The sequence below is a fragment of the Bidens hawaiensis genome, unplaced genomic scaffold, assembly GCF_021521415.1.
Source record: "Bidens hawaiensis isolate Kalapana, Puna unplaced genomic scaffold, B.hawaiensis_p1.1 tig00028528_1, whole genome shotgun sequence".
NCBI classification, from domain to species: domain Eukaryota; kingdom Viridiplantae; phylum Streptophyta; class Magnoliopsida; order Asterales; family Asteraceae; genus Bidens; species Bidens hawaiensis.
This window is the reverse complement of record NW_027505121.1, coordinates 237,810-257,924: the sequence shown is the minus strand read 5'-3', so window position 1 is coordinate 257,924 and position 20,115 is coordinate 237,810. Positions and strand designations below refer to the sequence as shown.

The window sequence follows — 20,115 nt, the reverse complement described above, 5'->3', positions numbered from 1 at the left end:
CTCCGGACGCGAGATTGTTGTATAAATTTAAAGCTTTGCGTGATGCTATCACTAGATGGGCGATCGATTGTAAAGCCAAAGAAAAGGAGGAGAGGGTTTTATTGGAGCAAGAGTTGCGTGACTTGGACCAAACCTTGGAGGTCCGGGACTTGTTGGAAGAAGAGACATGGTCTTTAAGCGAAATTAAAAGACGGCCAGGCGAGTTGGATAATCATTATTACCGGGATTTGAAGCAAAAGGCTCGGTGTAACTGGGTGATTCATGGAGACGAAAATTCTCGATTTTTTCACGGTTTTATTAATAAACGTAAAGCTTCAAATTATTTTCCGGGTTTGGAAGTGAATGGGGCGTGGGAAACAAACCCGGTTCGCATTAAAAAGGAAGTTTTGCGATTCTTTGCTGGTAAGTTTAAAGAATCTATTACACATCGGCCTCGGTTGATTGGATATGGGTTTTCGGTCTTGTCTTCGGTGGAGGCGGATTTTTTGATCAGTGATTTTTCCGTGCATGAGATCAAGAAGGCGGTTTTTGATTGCGGTGGTGACAAAGCTCCTGGGCCGGATGGTTTTAATTTTAGGTTCATTCGGTTTTATTGGGAGTTGTTCGAGAAGGATTTTGTGGATATTCTTGATCATTTTCATAAGGTTAAAAGTTTTTGCTCGGGGGTTGGTTCGTCTTTTATCACCTTAATTCCTAAGGTAAACAATCCGTCTTCTTTGGGGGATTTTAGACCGATAAGTCTCATTGGTTGTATTTTAAAGACTGTGTCGAAGGTGTTAGTGAATCGACTCAAAACGGTTATGAATAAGATTGTCTCAGAGCATCAGTCGGCTTTCTTATCCGGGAGATATATTCTTGATGGCCCTTTGGTGGCTAATGAGGTTATTGCTTGGGCTAAGAAGAGGGAGAGAAGAATTTTTATGTTCAAGATTGACTTCGATAAAGCCTTTGATAATGTGAATTGGGAGTTCTTGTTGTCGGTTCTTTCTCAGATGGGTTTTCCTTCGGTCTGGTGCGATTGGATTAGTGGTATCTTGTTGGCGAGCAGATCGTCTGTTCTTGTTAATGGATCTCCTACATTCGAATTTGGATGTCATAAAGGCATTCGTCAAGGTGACCCGCTATCGCCTTTTCTTTTTATTATTCTGATGGAGGCTTTTTCAGGTATGTTGAAACAAGCCTGTGATATAGGTGCGTTTCATGGTATTACTCTTCCTAATGAAGGTCCTACTTTATCCCATTTTTTTTATGCGGATGATGCTATGATTATGGGAGAGTGGTCTTCTTTTAATTTTGATAACTTGAAACGTATTCTTCGCATATTTTACTTGTGTTCGGGGCTAAAGATTAATCTCCATAAATCAGTGTTATTTGGAGTAGGTGTAGAAGATGGTGAGATCGATATCCAAGCTGGTTTCATGGGTTGTAAGCCGGGTAGAATCCCGTTTTCTTATCTAGGGATTATGGTTGGCGCTAACATGAATAGGGTGGTTAATTGGGAACCGGTTGTGTCCAAGTTCAAGAAGAGGCTATCTAAATGGAAAGTTAATTCGTTATCTATTGCCGGTCGGTTAACCCTTATTAAATCGGTGCTGGATAGTCTCCCCACTTATTATTTTTCGCTTTTTAAGGCACCCAAGAAGGTTACCAATGATTTAGAAGCTTTGATGAGAAGGTTCTTATGGGGTGGTTCGGATGAAGTGAGGAAGATGTCATGGGTGGCTTGGGAGGTAGTCACCAAACCTATAAAAGAAGGGGGTTTAGGTATCGCTCGTTTAGAGGTTAATAATCAAGCGCTGATTACTAAATGGCTTGGGAGATTTCTAAATGATCATCACGCGATGTGGAGAAGAGTAGTGTTGTCTATTCACGGGTCCTCGCGCTGTTGGGGGCTTGCTCCGGTTAATAATGGAGTTCCCGGGGTTTGGAAGAATTGTGTTATGTTTTGGAACAAATTTAAGGTTGATGGTGTGGGTTTTAATAGAGTGATCCGGGCCATAGTTGGGAATGGTCGCCAAGTTCGGTTTTGGACGGATTTGTGGTTGGGTTTGGTGCCGATTATGGACAAGTATCCGTCCTTATATGCGGTAGAAAAACATAAAAATGTCTTGTTAGCAGATCGGTTGGTGGTCACTGGATCTTCTCGTCGCATTGTGTGGGATTGGCTTAGAGCTCCTTGCTCCCAACAGGAGGTGATCGAGAAGCAGGAGTTGGAAGATCTCCTTCAAGGGGTGGTGATGGTTGACCGTGAAGATTCATGGTCTTGGGCGGTTGGTAGCTGCAAAGAGTTCGAGGTTTCGGCGATTAAAAGATGGATGGTGCGGTCCGTTGTGGATGCTGGGAGTTCCAGTTTCCAATGGAGCGATTGGGTCCCGAAAAAATGTAATATTTTTATGTGGAGGGCCGTTCTGGATAGTCTTCCAACCAAGCAGGCTTTAGCTAGACGTCATTTGCATTGTGATGATCATAGTTGCGCTTTATGTGAGAGTAATGAGGAATCGCTCGAGCACTTGTTAACCGGGTGTTTCATTTCTATGGCCGTTTGGAATGCGATTGGTTCATGGTGCAACATCCCTAGATCTTTTGTTTTTCATGTCAATGATTTGGTGGAAGTGCATATGGTTTGTGGTGCGACGGGGAATAAGAGATTGATTATTCATGGAATTGTCATCATTACTTGTTGGAGGATTTGGCGGGCTAGGAATGAAAAGATTTTTTCGGGCAAGAACACTAAGGTGGCAGAAATGGTTGCGGATATAAAATCTTTGGGTTTTCTTTGGTACAAAAATAGATCTAAGATAGGGGTAGTGGATTGGAAAAGTTGGTGTTTATTTGATGTAACGTGATTGTTGGTTTTGGTTTTTGGATTTCAGCGTCTTTCTCCGTCTTGGTGAGAGTCGTTGGTTGTGTTTGTTTTTAATGAAAGTCAATTTTCAAAAAAAATGTATATATGTTCATGTCTGCTCTGTTTTTACTTATCTTTTTTTTTTTATATATAAATTAAGTCATCGGACTTGGTAGGATCTTGATATCTTATTAGAAATGGTTTTACTATATTCATTCTTTTTTCTCTTTTTTCAAAAAATATAATTTGCGAATGGATGGTTCTATGACTTATGTCTATCAACATGACTTGGTGAATTACATGAAAACAATCAGATCACCCATTTATTAAGTTGTTACTAACTAATCAGGGATTACTTTTATTTGTAAATAAATATGACACGGGCTGACCTGAAACACGATATGATTTTACGTGTTCTAGGTTAAAGTTGGTATCTTTGTTATGAGTTACCATATGAATCGTGTTCTAGGTTAAAGTTGGTATCTTTGTCATGAGTTACTATATAAATCTTATTTGAGTTCACCCATTCAATTAGTCAACTAGTGAACCCGACATAATTTACACCAAGGCATAATCATGTACAATTAATTAGTTATGCATCATTATTGAAAGTGTGTCGATATACAAACACCACCTCAAAAGTATACACCAATATGAAAGTCATATCATACATGCCATATGATGTCAAATCAAGTTTACCACCATGGATTGTCATATCATACAATCCGTATGATATCAATCAACCAAGAACACCATAGATTGTTATATCATAGATGTTATATCATAGGGCTGTCTCTAAGATTTCGAATGCCTATTGACCTTTAGATAAAAAAAATCCCAAAAGATAGACATTAATTGTAATGCTTTATTATCGCGCTTAGATCTTATTAGATTGTTCAATAGACTTGTTTATATCTTTTTGGGCCCTTATTGTTTTTTTTTCCCTGGCCATTTTCACCCAAATTCACCAATTAAGGTTAAAAGAAATTATATATATAAATATTTTGTGCTCTTATTGACACTTCTAGACGCCAATCGAGTTCTGTATGAGATCTGAGACAGGCCTGTCATATAATGGGACGAAAAGCAATAAACATGTCGAATAACTTTTTCAGTAACTGTTTGTTTGTTAGTCAAACACATCATAGATTTAGATTGGTGTATGATTTAGTTTTATATAGTAATAACTAATTTTGGGTTTTCATAGAAACCACTCTTTTATGTTAGATGATGTAATGTGGATGATGTGTTTATAAGTGTTAAAGCAACATCATAATAATAGATAATAATAAACAGTAGCCACCGGACTCAAGTGGTGGACACAACAAGTATGGCAGCCACATTCCACACCACCACTTCCTTTCTCTCGTTTCCATCGCGTATCACCTCCAGTCCAGTAACCACTACAACCAGGTCTTCAGTATTATTTATTCAATTTCATTTTGATTTTGTTATTATTAATGAATTGTTAGATATGCGTGTGTGTTCAGATTTAGGGCTAAAATGTCGTCCTCGGCGACGGTGACGCAGCTTGACACTCCAGTCGTGGTACGTATTTATCCGCCTTGTTTACTTAAATTGTGATTTTGATTGAGGTTGAAGAATTGGGTCAAGTTACACCCGAGCTAAATTACGTGTGTGTATAGGCTCCAAAAACTCGAAATTCTGTTCGATTTGAATTGACTTCTGTTAGGCCCGTAAACGAACCGAACCGCACCTTCAGTGAACTGTTTGTGAACCGTTCGGCTGGAAGTTCGTTTATTTAATAAACAAACGAACATGAACAAAAAATTTGTGGTTGTTTAATTAGACGAACGAACATGGACGCATGTTTCGTTCGCTCATTTATGTTTGTGAACGTTTGTATATGTTTGTTTATTTATGTTCATTTCTGTCCGTTTACATATTAATAGAAAATAATTAAATTTTATCTTGAAGAGTCGTCTAGTTAATGGTTTTATATTTGTTCATTTGTGTTCGTTTAAGTGTGTTCATTTCCATTTGTTTATATATGTTCATTTTTGTTTCTTTATCTCTGTTCATTTATGTTCACGAACTGTTTTAGAAGTTAAATAAACGAACATGAAAATGTTCATTTTAACACAAACTATGTGTTCGATTAAGTGTTCGCGTTTGTGTTCATTCAAAGTTAAATGAACGAACACAAACATGCCCTTGTTCGTGATCGATCTGTTCGTTTGCAGGCCTAACTTCAGTAATCGAATACGGATTTGCGATTTTTGATTCAATTGGGTATTTGAATTTGAATAATACATTTTTTTTTAATTTAGAACTAAAAGCTGGAAGTTCATTGTTATGGTTGCTAATTCATAATACTTTTGTCAATTGTTATGAAGATTTAACTTGATGTTACCACTTTGAGTCTGATGGATGATTCCACTATGAGTTTATGACTATGCAGGATGTATTGGATGTTTTGCAACTTTGAATGGTCTATTTGTTTTATAAACTTGTATTTTTTGTTGTTAAAAAATCAAGTTTGCAGTAGTTTCGAAATTAGAATTAACATAATTTATTTTATTGGCTGAATACGAACTGAATCAATACAAAATCGATTCGAATTCGAACTACAAACTCGAATTGGATCGAATTTTGAATTCGAATTGAATTTTTTGAATTTAATTTGAATTTGAATTGAATTCGAATCCAGCTTCAAAGTTCCAAAATTCAAATAGTTTGATCAGAATAATTTGAATATCCAATTTGTTGAACACCGCTGGTGACGATTGATGATATGTATAACTGAAAGTAAAACGCTATGGTGTGTTTGTAAACAATACAGCTTGGATTTGGTGGTGTGGGGGTGGATCTCTTGGCTACTGTGGCTGCTTTCCCTAATCCAGATGATAAGATCCGTAGCACCAGTTTGAAGGTACTCACTGTAGATGATCAATATATGTTTGTAGTTGGGTTATCAGTCTCATTATAGCATGAATTTTAGGAGTGAATTCAATAGTTTATGAATCAGGTGGATCATTTCTATCAAAAATTTGTGAGGTTTTTAGTGGTCATGAGTTCATTCATATAGTTGATGTAAAATTGTTGATTAAAATTTTGTATTTGGATGTCTAAAACTTAGATATGAAGATTGAGTGAAATATTTTCTGTAGCCATGCAATGAATTATTGTCTGTGGCATAGAAGATGCCAACACTCAACACCTCAAACTTATCCTACTCACTATGATTAAAGAATTGCCTTGTGATCATGTTGTTCTTTCCTTGCCCTTTCTGTTTACTGCTCCTATTTGATTGAGAATTTACAGTTATCATCGGTCCAGTTCTTATTAACAATTATTGCAAGGAATTTGATTAGTCGTTTTTTAAAGTGGCCCTTTCGTAATATGAAATTTATTAATATAATCTTACCATTTGTATTGTACATCTTGTTACTATAATTTTTGTAGAAGTGACCGGAATATCTTTCAAATTTTTTACCATCATATAATCGACACTATCATTAATAGGTACAAGGAGGTGGTAATGCAGGAAATGCTCTAACTTGTGCAGCTCGTTTAGGGTTGAACGCAAGGTTAATATCCAAGGTATGCATGCAGTATGCTAACAAATTGACATTAAAACTATGTACATATTTGAGTTTCTTCACTTAGCTATTAAGAAGGTTTTTGATGTTATCAACTTCTCATTATTACATTATCAGGTTGCCAATGATGCTCAAGGGAGAGGAATATTGGAAGAATTAAAAGCTGATGGTGTAGATGTATCTTTTTTTGTGGTAATGAGCATGTATACATATACAATCTTTTTTTTTAACGTTTTTGCGAATTCTTTTGCATACATTAACTTACAATTTTCTGTTTTCAGGTTTCTGAAGAGGGAAATTCACCATTTACCTACGTGATTGTGGACAATCAAACGTTTGCATCTCTTCTCATTTAGTTACTCCCGTGAAAGATATATTTGACTGTTGACTATTTTCTGCTAACAGAAATCCATTATGAACTTGTTCCTATGTTGAACATTGTTAATCTTGCAGTTTGTGTTAAATAAAAGAGTTAATGGCCATTTTCGTCCATGTGGTTTGCTACTTTCGCCACTGCAGTCCAAAATTTGAAATTTTGTCAATTTAGTCCTTATAGTTTTAAAAATTAGCCAATTACGTCCCCCCGTCTAACGGCATCCAACTATGCCGTTAGTTTAAGGGGTATTTTTGTCTTTCTCATGTTTATTTTTAGTTAATGGCCATCTTCGTCCATGTGGTTTGATACTTTTGCTACTTCAGTCCAAAGTTTGAAATTTTGTTAATTTTATGTTTAATTTAATTCAGTTTTTTTTTTGCTACTTCAGTCCATGATGGAATTGATTGGTAAAGTGGTCAGGGTAATTCTCTAAAACCGAACTATACCGAAAAAACTAAAATCGTTTATTTGCTTAATGCATAATAGTTAGGATTTAGAGATTAACATATCGTAGCAAACATCTGGGTCAAAATCAACATCAGGAGATCAAATATCCCGCATTTCCATGCTTGCTCAAGAAATCGATGCCCTAAATTGCACGTGTGTTCTTCAAATCGTGGTATTGTTCTTGAATTCATCGAATTCAACCCTAGAGTTGTTGTCAATTTGAAGAATTCAAGAACAACACCACGATTTGAAGAACACACATGCGATCTAGTGTATCGATTTCTTGAGTAAACATGGAAATACTGATATTCGACCTCCTGATGTTGATTTTAACCCAGATGTTTGCTACGATATGTTAATCTCTAAACCCTAACTATTATGCATTAATTAAATAAACGATTTAAGTTTTTTCGGTATAGTTGGGTTTTAGGGAATTACCCTGACCACTTTACCAATGAATTCCACCATGGGGGAGAGTTTAGGAGATGTCTAGAAACTAAATACGAGGGGGGGGGGTATGATTATTGTTGTCGACAGAGTAAATGTCGACCTGTTTTGGTCGATGCTCGATGGTTTTGGGCTTGGATTATGCTTTTAGGGGTTATAGACAAAAAAAAAACTGAATTAATTAAACATAAAATTGACAACATTTCAAACTTTGGACTGAAGTAGCAAAGGTATCAAATCACAGGGACGAAAATGACCATTAACTAAAAATAGACAGGAGAAAGACAAAAATACCCCTTAAACTAACGGCATAGTTGGTTGCCGTTAGACGGGGGGACGTAATTGGCTAATTTTTAAAACTATAAGGACTAAATTGACAAAATTTCAAACTTTGGACTGAAGTGGCGAAAGTAGCAAACCACAGGGACGAAAATGGCCATTAACTCTAAATAAAATATTCGAGTAGTTTGAGTAAAGTGCCAAAATCGTCCATGAGGTTTGGTCATTTTTGCGACTTTAGTCTAAATAGTTTTTTTTTTACAACTGAACCATTGAGGTTTCTCATCTCTTGCCATTTACGTCCAACTCACTAACTCGTTAAATTATACTGTTAAGTCAGGGGTAGATAAGGGATAGATCCATCCTTTCCTCTTCACCTCCTTCTACCCTAACATCTGCACTCCTTGAGTGCTTTCCATTTAAATAAACAAAAAGCACCTGCATTCCTTTCTTCCTCTTCCTCCTCCCAAAGCCGGCCATGGTCACCCCCGAAACTCGCTTTAGCAACCACCATCGCCAGATTTGAGCATCAACACCAAGTGCCACCACTTCCTCCGGCGCTCAGATTTCGCCACCGGTGAACGCCTCCCTCGCAATTGCCACCAGATTGGAAGTGTTTGGCTTGATTTTGGAAAATCTTTACCTATTATGACCGAGGCTGGTTTCGTGTTAATCAAAAGATCCTGGATTGCATATTCTAATTTGGGGTTTCTTCTTATTGGGGCTACCATTGAAGCAGCTCAGATCCGGGCATTTTCCGGCAACACATATTTTGCGTGTTTCTCCGGCGTAGCCAGATCTGCTAGCCGAGAGCAACTCAATCCTTGAGCATATTCAAAGTGATGGGTGAGGCCCATTTGTGTGTGGAAGGAGAGGATATAATTTTGCTACATATCGAACCTTGACTTTGGGTGATGGTGATGACTGATGATCGCCGGAAAATCGAGTGGGCTGCGGTGGGGGTCTGCAAAAAGTATTGGAAGTACAGGGGTGATGACCCCAATCTTCTCAGATTTTTATATTATATTTTTTATAATAATAATAATAATATACTGTTTTAATTTTCTTTCTTAATAAATATATAAAAAGACCGTTTTACCCCTCATTTAACATTAAAAAACTAACGAAGTTAGTTACTTGGACGTAAATGACAAGGATTGGAAAACCTTAATGGCCCAGTTGCACAAAATAAACTATTTGGACTAAAGTCGCAAAAACCATCAAACCTTAAGGACGAATTTGGCACTTTACGCAAGTAGTTTTCATAAACTGTTTCAACACTTAGTGTGTTTTCATTTATGGAATGGTTTATATGTTTTAGGAAAACTCGAACGTGCATTCACACTCCAGGCTCACCTCCAATGGTTCCCGATGACATTCCCAATTCAGCTTTATTAGCTGCATTGTCCGGAGTACAACTTATTTATTTTGATGTACGCTTGCCTGAAACTGCTCTACTTTTTGCACATGAGGTAAATATTAGGTGATATTTCATATTTTTAAGTTTGTCTATTTAAATAGTTTTTATTCAAATAGAAATGAACCATCCATGTTCAATTTCACCAGTGCAGGCAAACCGAAGAAAAATACCTATTTTAATTGATGCTGAAAGACCAAGAGAAGGGCTGGATGATCTTCTAAAGTTATCAGATTATGTTGTGTGTTCTGCAAAATTTCCTCAAGTAAGTTAATGATACTTACATTTGTACTTTTGTATTTACTTTTAATTGTTTTCATTTTTACTATTACAGACATGGACTGGAGCTCCATCAGTTCCAAGTGCACTTGTTTCAATGCTTTTAAGGCTACCTAAGGTCAAGTTTGTGATTGTCACTTTAGGTGCAGATGGTTGTATAATGCTTCAGAGAAGCATGGAAGGTGTGTATATAATTTATTATAATTGGTAGCAAACCAATATTCATTACAGTATCAGTTGTATAACACAAGTTTTTATATAAATTTCACTTGCAGGAGAGAGTGTTCAAGCGGAAAAAATAGATGTAGATGATTTAGTAGAGAAGTTAAAGCGCCAATCTGACAGTAGCACACCTGTCCCATCGTGCATTTCATCGGTAGTTACATTTAAACGATAATAGTATTAATAATAATTATAACGATAATGGCTGTTTTACAATTTACTTTCTGTTTCAGGATGTTACAAATTTGCAAGCAAAGGGAGTTGGGACCGTGCGTGGGAAATTATTTTTGGGTACAGCTGAAAAGATACCACAGTCGGAGCTCGTGGATACAACAGGTGCTGGGGATGCGTTTATAGGAGCTGTCTTGTATGGTGCGTATTCATAAGTTATACAGCCAATTCGTTTTAGAAATTCATAAATTATTTTTTTAATTGTTCGTATGCAATTTGTAGGCATTTGCACCAACAAGCCACCAGAACAGATGTTACCTTTTGCAGCTCAAGTGGTTAGTACATATAAGTTTATGGTTCAATTTCTGTATATTACAGTATGACACAACGTTCAATTCCTATATATTACGGTATTACACAATGTTCAATATCTACATATAAAGGTGTTTTCATCAGTCTTTTTTCTTCTGTATGAATGATTACAGGCAGCTTTGGCATGTCGGGCTTTAGGAGCCCGTGCTGGTCTTCCACACGTCACGGATCCTCGTTTAGCGGCTTTTGCATAGTAACAATTTCACAATTATGTTTCAGTTTATTGTTGATTGGAATTGTATCAATGCATTCACAGTTGTACATAACACCGGGACGGGAATATTGTGCTACAGATGTAGCGTTTCCTGATGGGAAATTGTCTTGAGTTGAAACAACATTTAATACATCTGGATCGATATGTTTTATAAGTACTAGTATAATTAGTGTTTATTTAGAACAGTATATATAATAGATATGGGGTTGGATTGGTTTCAGGATAAACATGTGAATAAATTTTGCTAAATGGGTCAGTAATTGACTAACTTTTGTGTGTTGACCTGTTTATTTAAATAATGTTTACAGGTATTTTTTATGCCAAAATGCAGAAGTTAGAAATGATGTCAATTTTTGAATGCAGTGTGGTAATATGTAAAACGTTATATAAGAAGTTTGGGTTAAAACTGGGCTATGTTCATGGGCTCCTAATACACGAGTCGTATTCGAGTTCATGCAAAATTCCTGTATTCCTATGTCCGTGTTGGGTTTAACCCGCCAATTCGTGAAGACAACCTGTTTGGTAGTGCTTTGAAATGTAACCAGTGGAAGCAACAATTGGCAAGCGAATAAGGCTTGTATTTTTGTTGCAACACATAATAATTACACTTGCATACATGACTAGTTCAATATGCACCTGTAGCCTAAGGACCCGGAACAATATCACAATGTGTGATTTTTTTTTTCAAAAAATAGTGTTTTTAGAAAAGTTGTTTCAAAAGCTTCATGCCTTTTTAAGTTTTTTCACAAATGGTGTAACCGTGGTTTTAAACCACGGTTTGTCTTTTTCTTTTTCTCAAGTACGTCAGATGAAATTTCAGAAATAGTAAAATATGATTAAAATAATACAAACTGTGGTTTGAAACCACGGAATGCACCCAAAATAACAACCTAATACTGCTTTTCGTGAAGGAGGTGTTTTGATAGTCAAGTCGTTGTTTGACCACGGTTTGATGTTTTTTATTCTTATTTTTTTTGTTAAGTGCAAAATGTTCACATGCACCTTTTTGTTTTTTAGACGACCCGTGGTTCAAGACCACGGTTTGAGTGTTTTTTTTTAACATCCAGTATTGTTCACATGTGATATTAATGCTTTTATTTTTTCTCCAATAAAATGACATTACAATTGTATAATCAATCCAACTTTAAATTTTCAATTGAAAGATTCTTATGTATATATATGGAAGTTGATTTTAGTATTCTCGTCAAAGCCATTCTATCATTTCTTCAATTGATTTATTAGGTGCTTCATAACTTGTGTTGTGAGATTAGAAAATGAATCCACAAGTATTTCTTGGTCCAAGTAATTCTGATTTGTTATTTTTAGGCACCGAGCCTACCATTTGTTCCATAATAACAATTTCAGTCAAGAACCCTTAACAATTCGTCGTGGCGATCAAAAATTCTAGGAATGCATTAGACATTAGACGTAAACCTATACCGGAGAATGCCATGCGTCAGATGTGTGTTAAGGGTTTTGGCGGTGTTATTGAATACAACTACAAAATGATTGATAATCATCTTGTAACCGCGTTGGTTAAGAAGTGGCGTCCGGAAACACACACATTTCACTTCAAGTTTGGGGAGACCACAATAACCTTAGAAGACGTACAAGTTTTATGGGGTCTGCGATTGGAGACGAGATTGTTTCTGGTAGGGATACTAGATTAACATTTCCCAAGCAAAAGTATTTGTGTAATGAACTATTAGGCTTGCATGTTGAAGAAAATGATTTTAAAAATAAAAAATTAAGGTTAACTCGTCTTGCAGCTGAACTAGGATATGATTTTCTGGAGGACGCATTGGAAGACGATTGTGTTAGGCGAGCAAACAGTGTATATACTACACTTATTAGGTGGTACTTTGTTTCCGATTCTTCGAGTAGTAGCGTATTTTTCCATTATCTAAGTCATTTATGAGATTTAAATGAATGTGGACGGCTTAACTGGGCAAGCGCGGTGCTTGCATACCTTTTCAAAAATTTATGCAAAGGAGCATCTTCTAAAGCTATAGAGATTTATGGCACGACTATGTTGTCACACCCCCAAAAACCTTAATTTAACAACGGAAGACTTTATTAAATAATTTGGTCGATGTTTAGCCAATAATATTCAAACACGAACATTTATATAAGTTGGGCATTTTTTTAAAGTTTTTGCACAAATGGTGTAACCATGGTTTGAAACCACGGTTTGCCCTTTTTTTTCTCAAATACTTCAGATGAAATTTAGAAAACAATAAATTATGATTAAAATAATACAAACTGTGGTTTGAAACCACGGATTGCACCCAAAATAACAACCTAATACCGCTTTTCGTGAGTGAGGTGGTTTTGATAGTCAAGCCGTGGTTTGAAACCATGGTTTGATGTTTTTTATTATTTTTGTTGTTAAGTGCATAATGCTCATATGTACCTTCTTGTTTTTTAGACAACCCTTGGTTCAAGACCGCTGTTTGATTTTTTTTAACATTCAATATTGTTTACATGTGATATTGATGCTTTTGTTTTTTCCCCATTGAAGTGATATTACAATTGTATAATCAATCCGTGAACTTAAAGTTTCAATTGACCGATTCTTTTATATATATAGAAGTTGATTTTGGTATTCTCATCAAAGCCATCCTATCATTTCTTCAATTAATTTGTTAGGAGCTTCATAACCTGTGTTGTGAGATTAGAAAATGAATCCACGAGTATATCCTGGTCCAAGTAATTTTGATTTGTTATTTTTAGGTGAAAATCACTGAGCCTACAATTTGTTCCATAGTAACAATTTCAGTCAAGAACCCTAACAGTTCATCGTGGCAATAAAAAATTATGGGAACGTATGAAACGTAAACCTATATCGAAGAATGTTGTGCACCACGTACGTGTTGCTGGTTTTGGCGATGTTATTGAATACGGTTACAAAATGGTTGATAATCATCTTATAACAACGTTAGTTGAGAAATGGCGTCCGAAAGCACACACATTTCACTTCAAGTTTGGGGAGGCCACAATAACCCTAGAAGACATACAAGCTTTATGGGGTCTGTCGATTGGAGACAAGGTTGTTTCTGGTAGGGATTCTAGATTAACATTTCCCGAGCAACATTATTTGTGTGATGAACTATTAGGCTTGCATGCTGAAGAAAATGATTTTAAAAATAAAACATTAAGGTTAACTCTTCTTACAGCTGAACTAGGAAATGATTTTCCAGAGGATGCATCAGAAGACGATTGTGTTAGGCGAGCAAGAGTGCATATACTACACTTATTAGGTGGTACTTTGTTTCCCGATTCTTTGAGTAGCAACATATTTTTCTATTATTTAAGTCATTTACGAGATTTAGATGAATGTGGACGGCTTAGCTGGGGAAGCGCGGTGCTTGCATACCTTTTCAAAAATTTATGCAAAGGAGCATCTTCTAGAGCAATAGAGATTTATGGCCCGACTATGTTGTTGCAATTATGGGCGTGGGAGAGAATAAGTCCTATTTCACCAACACGCTCAATGGAATATCAAAGTGGCAAAGCATACGGTTGAAGGTATTTATTAAAATAATCAGTGTTTTTTTTTTCTATTTTTAGAGCTCTCACACTTTTAGATTCTTTTACTATTTATCAGGTGGAATTCTCCTTTAAGTTTTCGTGAAACATAAAATCATGCGCTCTCCCACTACCGTTCACAGTTACAATCTTTACAAATATACGAGGTATTCAAAATTGTATATGCATATAAACTTTATTCATATTGTGATTGTGTTAATATAATTTAATTTTATTAACAGTTTAATTGGATGTCGTATTTTCAAGTAGAAGACCTTCTTCCGAACAGTTGTTTAAGTGTAAAAGATAGTTGGAGTACGGCTCTCATATTTTGGGAAGTTGTTCGAACCGCATTTACCAAGAAGGGTTATGCGACAATTTGGAATGGTTTGTAAATTTGATCTTTAACAAAAAAAAAAAAACATGAGAATGCACAAAGTCAACTAGAAAGGACAAGCAAAGGATTCGAAAAATGGAACACTTAATTTATGTTGAAATGTGGCAAGGGAGGTTAAACAATGTTGTAAAGGGTATACCATGTGATACAAGTGTGAGTAGTGAAGAATATATGACATGGTTCATGGCTCGAGCCGTATTTTATATTTCTAACCCTAGACAAGCAGAAACCTTACAAAATCACAGCGGTAGATTTGAACTATTGGTGTGTTGTTTCTTGTATATAATTTTGTATTTGACATCTTATTTCGTTGTTTTACAAAATAGCTAATGTTTATCTGATTTTTGTTGTATATTGCAGGGTGAAGGGATGTTCCAAGTTTACAGAGACGTGAGAAATTTAATAGAAAGACATCCTGATCAATCTCAGTATTTTGAGCCATTTCAAATGTGGCGACACAATATATGGGACTTATAAGTTTGTCAAGAATATATGCAATACCAACCATCACATTTGGCTATAAATATGAACCAATATGATTTTCCCACCGTACCTGTCAGGACCGGACCTAGTGCAAACCTTAGTAGGTTAACAAGAACAAACCAGATCTAATAAACCCAAAGGCCTCTTGAATATTCCGGCGGAATCAGTATATTCAAGGGATGTGAATAAAGGCATGAATAACAATAGATAACCAGTAAGAACAATATTCAAAGACAAAGATTCACTATATTAAATATATCATTAATGGAACAGTGATTTGGTGAAAGGAATGTCTAGAGTTTTGTGAAGGTGGCGGCGGTACGAGAATACACAAAAGGAATATTTGCTCAGGTGTTTGTGCTCTTGTATTCTGTGCCTTATCCACCCTCTTAATAAATGGAAACCTAGGACACTATTTATAGGCCCTGTTCTTCTAGATATCTTCAATCCTACCTTGGTGACTTATTGAGAACAATCTTCAGCATACTTAGAACATTTGATATCTTTCTTTATTGTATCCATGCTCGATCCACCAGTGTGCTCGGAACACTTGGTTTAAGCTGGATAACTCAAGATGTTTGCTCGATTGGCAATCCATACTCGATGAAGAATATTCTTGCTTGATGAAGTGTAGCTTGCTCGAAGCCTTCAACACTTAGAGTAATTTCCAGAAGATAGTATTATAGCCATAATACATCGTGCTCGAGGTAGTAAAACCATGCTTGAAGGTCCAAGCTTGCTCGGAGTCCATACTTAGCCGATTCCTTGAGGAGGTTGAGAAGAGTCCAATCTTCCTTTGTGAATATCCGACTCAACAATCTCCCCTAGATTGGAACTAGCTCATATGCACCAAAACATACCTGCATATAGCTACAAATGTATCAATTTTCTAAAGATAGTTAATTTAAGCAAAAGTCATTACATTACAAAATGGGAATTCTGCCACTTGGGCATTACATATCAAATTTACATTTCATTCAAATTACAAAATCAAAACACACAAAACATAAAATGCAAAAAGATAAACAAGGATAATCAGCCTTGGCTCCTTTCAGCTTCTTGTATCTTGTCTAGTCTTACTGCTGCAGCCCTTTATTTAAACATCTCTAATTCTACACCATCATCAGAATCTATAGGAACATCTACATTGATAATGTCCTGAAGATCCTGGATGTGTATGAATTGCAACTCTGCATCATGCTCAACAACAGCTATGGTTCGTCCATGAGAGTTTCTAAGAGTTACAGAGTCACTTTGCCTATTATAAGTAAGATGAACAATTTGTCAATCTTGTTGCACTTCAGAATTTGGCACTTCCATCTCTCTTTTCATAGCCAGACTTTCTCTCAATGTTCTTCTCACAGAGCTTAAGCCTCTATCCTGTTGTGTTTTCTTTCCTTTGGTTTCCCAGAGGGAGAGCTCTGATAATTTGACATCTCTAACTTTCTCTTCCTCCTCTCCTTCTCTGCTTCTATATATGATTCTCTTTGCTTTTGGTTAAGGAATGGAAATCCCTTTTCAAATTGTTCTTTTAGGTACTTAGAGAGATCATTTCTTTGTTGGCAAGCTTTTCTGCTCCTGTCTTGATTGTCATAAAGCTCCAGCTGTGCCATTCTTTCTAATTGTTCTCTGGTGAAGCTTCTGAAGTCACTCTTGAATATTATTTTTGTTTCTTGACCATTTTTAGTTATGACTCTCAGAGTTCTTGATCTTATGTCAAAATACAAGTGTGTCTCTTGACCATATTCAGTTATGAAGCTTGCTGCATTTCAACTTCAGGTCTAACAACAAGTCCCCTAAACCTTGTTGTAGATATTATCTTCCCATGCTTTCTTTTAGATTCTTCATCGCCTCTGCTCTCTATGATAAATGTCCAGAATTTGTTCATGAGGCAGGCTGTCAAATTCAGTCTCTGTGATCCCCTTCTTTAATAGTATATCCTTCAAGGTCTTCACTCTATCAGGATCTTTGAACCATTCCACTGCCTCAGCTTTTCTCTTCTCAGCCTCTACTTTCTCCTTATCTTGTTTCTCTTTTTCTTTCATTTTTCTTTTACAATCCATAGCACATTTTTCGTCTTTGTGTGAGTCCTTCACCATCTTTACCTTTCTCTTCAATTCATCAACGGTTAAGTCTTTTACTGAGTCATACTTATATCCATGCACTTCTAAGAATTTGATATCTTTATGTTTCTTTTTTAGATCTTCATATTCTTTCTTTCCTTGTGCATATTTTCTTCTTACTTCTTGTACAAATTTTGAAGTATCATCAACAATAGCATTTCTGTACATTTTGTCAAAAACTTCAAACGATTGACGATTTAAGTAAGAGGGAGGATGTCCAGCTTTTAAAAGGAAGGCTCTTTGTGAATCTCTTCTTCTCCATTCCTCTGCTGCTTCTGTTCTACTTTCCCTTGTCATCATCTCTACATGTCTTTCTTCATAATCCAGGCTTAAAAGATAGGCTTTCTTTTCATGATCTCTTTTCTCTTCCTTTTCTAGCCTTTCTTTCTTTTCTTTGGCTTTTAACTCGGCTAACTGCTCAGTCATTCTCTTAAGATTTTCGAAATTCAGTCCACATTGAATAAGGAATATGATCTTTAGATCACTCTTTAGCCTCTCTTCATCTTCCTCAACTTCTGCATGGTCATCTGCATGCTCATCTAAGTCTTGTAGAGCCTCAATCATAGGTTCTTCAGTTTGACTGACTTGTGGCTCATCAACAATCTTATTCTTATCAACAACCTTAGGCTTATCACTCCTTGTGTAGACTTTCTTGACTGATTTTTGCCTTTTGGCCCTAGGAGTCTCTTTCTCTGAAGTATCTTTTCTTTTAACTGACTTTCTAGCCTCAGGCTCAGGTTCTTCAATCATAATTGGTTCAATGACAGTTGGTTCAGTGACCTCTTCAACAGGCTCATCATCAACTATTTCTTCAATTCTTGGTTCAGATAGGTTTTCAGTCTGCTCACTGCTTCTATTTTGTATTTCTTTTTGTGTCTTTCTTGCAGCAGCCACTAGTTCAGGATCATGTCTCTCTGGATTCTTCAGAATATTATTATAAATTCTCAAGACAACTAATTTTGTAAGTAATCCAAAACTAAGTCCTTCTGATTTTTCATGTTGTTCTGGTATTGCAGGACTTGTTTCAGTTTGAGGAATTTCAGATTGACTCTTCTTTACTTATTCCATGGCAGCCCCTATAGTCTTATTAGCCAATTTCCTCAATCTTTCTTCCTCTTCATATTTCTTTTTCATTTCAATTAAAGTCTTCAGCAACTCCTGAGGAATTTCCTCCTCTTCTTCTTCAATAGCTAGCCCTTTCTTCATCCATGATCTCCATTTCAGTTTTAACAGATTCCACCTCAGCTATATCTGGATCATTTACTTCATTTGTTTCCAAAATTTCATCACCAGATACTACTCTTGGAGTAGCCTTGGGGTGAAGATCTTCTTCAGACTGAGCAACCCCTTTTCCTTTTTGTTTTCTTTTCTCAATTTGTTATGGGGTTTCTTCTTTAGCTTCAAACTCCCCCTCATGGAATGCCTGTCTTATATTCACATTTTCTTCTACTTCTTGCTCATTATATTCTTTGTTTACAAATTTAGAGCATTTGATGTTCCAACACCTGCACTTTCATCACTGGCCTCATTATAGGTTTCAATTATCATCATAAGAGCATATGCTTCTTCATCATTCTCCCCCTGTTTTGGTGCATCTGAGGTCTTCTCAACCTCAATCTGCTACAGGGCTTGAATCATCATTAAATCATGTAGAATTAGATTTCACTCTTTTTTGTTTAATATTTTGGCATATGTTTCAGATTATTCTTGATTGGAATTGTACCAATGCATTCACAGTTGTACATAAACACCGGGACAGGAATATTGTGCTACAGATATAGTTGTCTTGAGTTATGTTGAAACAACATTTAATACATCTAGAACGATATGCTTTATAAGTACTAGTTTAATTAGTGTTTACTTAGAACAGTATATAATATATATGGGGTTGGATTGGTTTCAGGATAAAATGTGAATAAATTTAGCTAAATGGGTCGGTAATTGACTAACTTTTGTGTGTTGACCCGTTTATTTGAATAATGTTACAGGTATTTTTTATGTCAAAATGCAGAAGTTAGAAATGATGTCGATTTTTAAATGCAGTGTAGTAATATGTAAAACATTATATAAGAAGTTTGGGTTAAAACTGTTGGTTATTTTAGTGTTATTGAATTAACTTGTCGATCGAGGAAATAATGTTAGAGATTAATCAAGTTAGGTGACGCAGGAGTGCGAGCTCAATTTAATTCTAAATGTTATTTGAATTTATTATGTGGCTATACTTTGGCTTAAGTATAATGTTATGTGGGCTTGTAATTAAATATTTGGGCTTATGTGGGATAAGAGATATGGGAATCAGTTTTTATAGGTTGATGGTTTCATTATGTGGGATTCCCTTACTTGATCGAATAGATAGAACAGAAGAGACAGTTACTCTTCTCTGGTTCTTCATTACATTTATAGAATCATCAAAATTCAATTCCATCTACAGAAAAAACTCTGTCTTATCCGATAAATCATTGCGTGATCCGATAAATCATTGCGTGTAATCCGTAAATATGTTTATCTGAAAGTGATTCACGATTCAGAGATTAATCCAGGCAATTGTTCAAGAACCAAGATTGAAATAAACATTGCATGTTTGCTTCATTGATCGAATTCATGGGCTCCTAATACACGAGTCGTACTTGAATTCATGCAAAATTCCTATATTCCTATATCCGTGTTGGGTTTAACCCGCCAATTCGTGAGGATAACCTGTTTGGTAGTGTTTTGAAATGTAACTAGTGGAAGCAACAATTGACAAGTGAATAAGGCTGGTATCGTTAGATGATGAAGAGATCTCAAATAATTATAAGCACATGGTTATTTTTGTGGCAACACACATGATAATTACACTTGCATACATGACTAGTTGAATATGCACCTGTAGCCTAAGGACCCGGAACAATGTCACAATGTGTGAATTTTTTTTCAAAAATAGTGTTAGAAAAGTTGTTTCAAAAGTGGTAT

General features: G+C 35.9%; 1 protein-coding gene across 1 annotated transcript; it reads left to right on the top strand.

Annotated features, from left to right (window-relative positions):
• The first annotated feature begins 4,175 nt into the window (after positions 1 to 4,175).
• On the top strand, positions 4,176 to 10,627 carry LOC143610865 (uncharacterized). The gene is made up of 13 exons (XM_077085225.1): positions 4,176 to 4,258; positions 4,336 to 4,393; positions 5,649 to 5,738; positions 6,332 to 6,409; positions 6,526 to 6,600; positions 6,690 to 6,742; positions 9,279 to 9,429; positions 9,529 to 9,639; positions 9,709 to 9,835; positions 9,929 to 10,029; positions 10,109 to 10,247; positions 10,329 to 10,381; positions 10,532 to 10,627. The coding sequence occupies exons 1-13, from the start codon at positions 4,176 to 4,178 to the stop codon at positions 10,610 to 10,612; spliced, it is 1,200 nt and encodes a 399-aa protein (XP_076941340.1). The 3' UTR covers positions 10,613 to 10,627.
• The last annotated feature ends 9,488 nt before the right edge of the window (positions 10,628 to 20,115 follow it).